This window comes from Penaeus monodon, chromosome 15 (assembly GCF_015228065.2).
Source record: "Penaeus monodon isolate SGIC_2016 chromosome 15, NSTDA_Pmon_1, whole genome shotgun sequence".
In the NCBI taxonomy this organism is placed as follows: domain Eukaryota; kingdom Metazoa; phylum Arthropoda; class Malacostraca; order Decapoda; family Penaeidae; genus Penaeus; species Penaeus monodon.
Genome location: NC_051400.1, coordinates 11,350,065 through 11,351,082, shown reverse-complemented (window position 1 = coordinate 11,351,082; position 1,018 = coordinate 11,350,065). Strand labels below are relative to the sequence as shown.

Genomic DNA, 1,018 nt, shown 5'->3' with positions numbered 1-1,018 from the left:
CACTCTTTTTCCAATCAAAGCTTCAGTGAGTCGTAAGCGGCAGGCCGGTCCCCTTGCGAGCAGATGTAGGCTATACCTCCAGTGTATATAAGCTGAGAACTACTAATGGCTCACTGAGAGAGTGATATGGTAGATACAACAGCTGGTTTTCATTCCGCCACAGCTGCTGCTAATGTTGTTGTAGGAGCAGTGGCTTCAGCTGCAATAACAGTAGCTAGCTAGACACATACTCGGTACAAGCAGCTGTAAACCCGAAAGACAACTTCTAGGCTCTAGGACAATCCATAAATACAACAGAATTGTATCTGTGTTCATAGGAATATAAAGTCATGGTCAGTCTGTATTTCCTTTTTTTCTTTCTTTTATGTGGATGTGCACTTCGGAAAAAAACAATAACTTGATTCTTTGATTCTCAGGATGTCACCCAATATATATCCGCGGGAGTACATTCTAGCGCAATTTTCCCAGAACTGAATCCTTCCTCAGGACCAGTCGAGTGGTAAGCACCGCCCGTTGCTTCGGCTCAGTCCCGCTTCGAAATCTGGACGAAACACGTACCGAACCTAACATCGAGAATCACTAGAAGTTTATGACTGCGGAGTGTACTGAGGTCCCAGGCTAACGCGTTTACTAAATTCAAATAAGCTGATGTTAAAGTGCATGTTATTAAGTCGTGTCGTTCTTTCCTCTCTCCTTTTATCAGTGTCTCGTGTAGGATCGCCGCAGTGCTGCATTAATACGAATGTTTATTTAATGAGAATGAGTATTTAAGACGTCTCTCTTAGAAGAGAATGAGAAGTACATAGAAGTGTAAGTAAGCGTGAACCTGAAACAAAATAATAAAAAAAAGGAAAAGAAATAGGGAAGAAACAGAAAAAAGGAAAATCTTAATAAAACTGAAATGAAATGAGATGAAAAAAACATAGAAAGTAGAAAAAAGTAAAAGAAGAAAAGGAAAAAGAAGAAAAAGAAACAGGACAAATAAACGATTTGGAAGATGAATTGCACGAGACCGGAC

General features: G+C 40.1%; 1 protein-coding gene across 1 annotated transcript in view; it reads left to right on the top strand.

The window, feature by feature from the left end:
• Positions 1-126: 126 nt before the first annotated feature.
• LOC119582208 (nuclear pore complex protein DDB_G0274915-like) overlaps positions 127-1,018 on the top strand; it is a 10,319-nt gene continuing 9,427 nt past the window's right edge. Inside the window, exons 1-3 of the mRNA XM_037930439.1 lie at positions 127-210; positions 318-332; positions 417-499. Coding sequence (XP_037786367.1) covers positions 127-210; positions 318-332; positions 417-499 — 182 coding nt within the window. The remainder of the gene's footprint in view (positions 211-317; positions 333-416; positions 500-1,018) is intronic.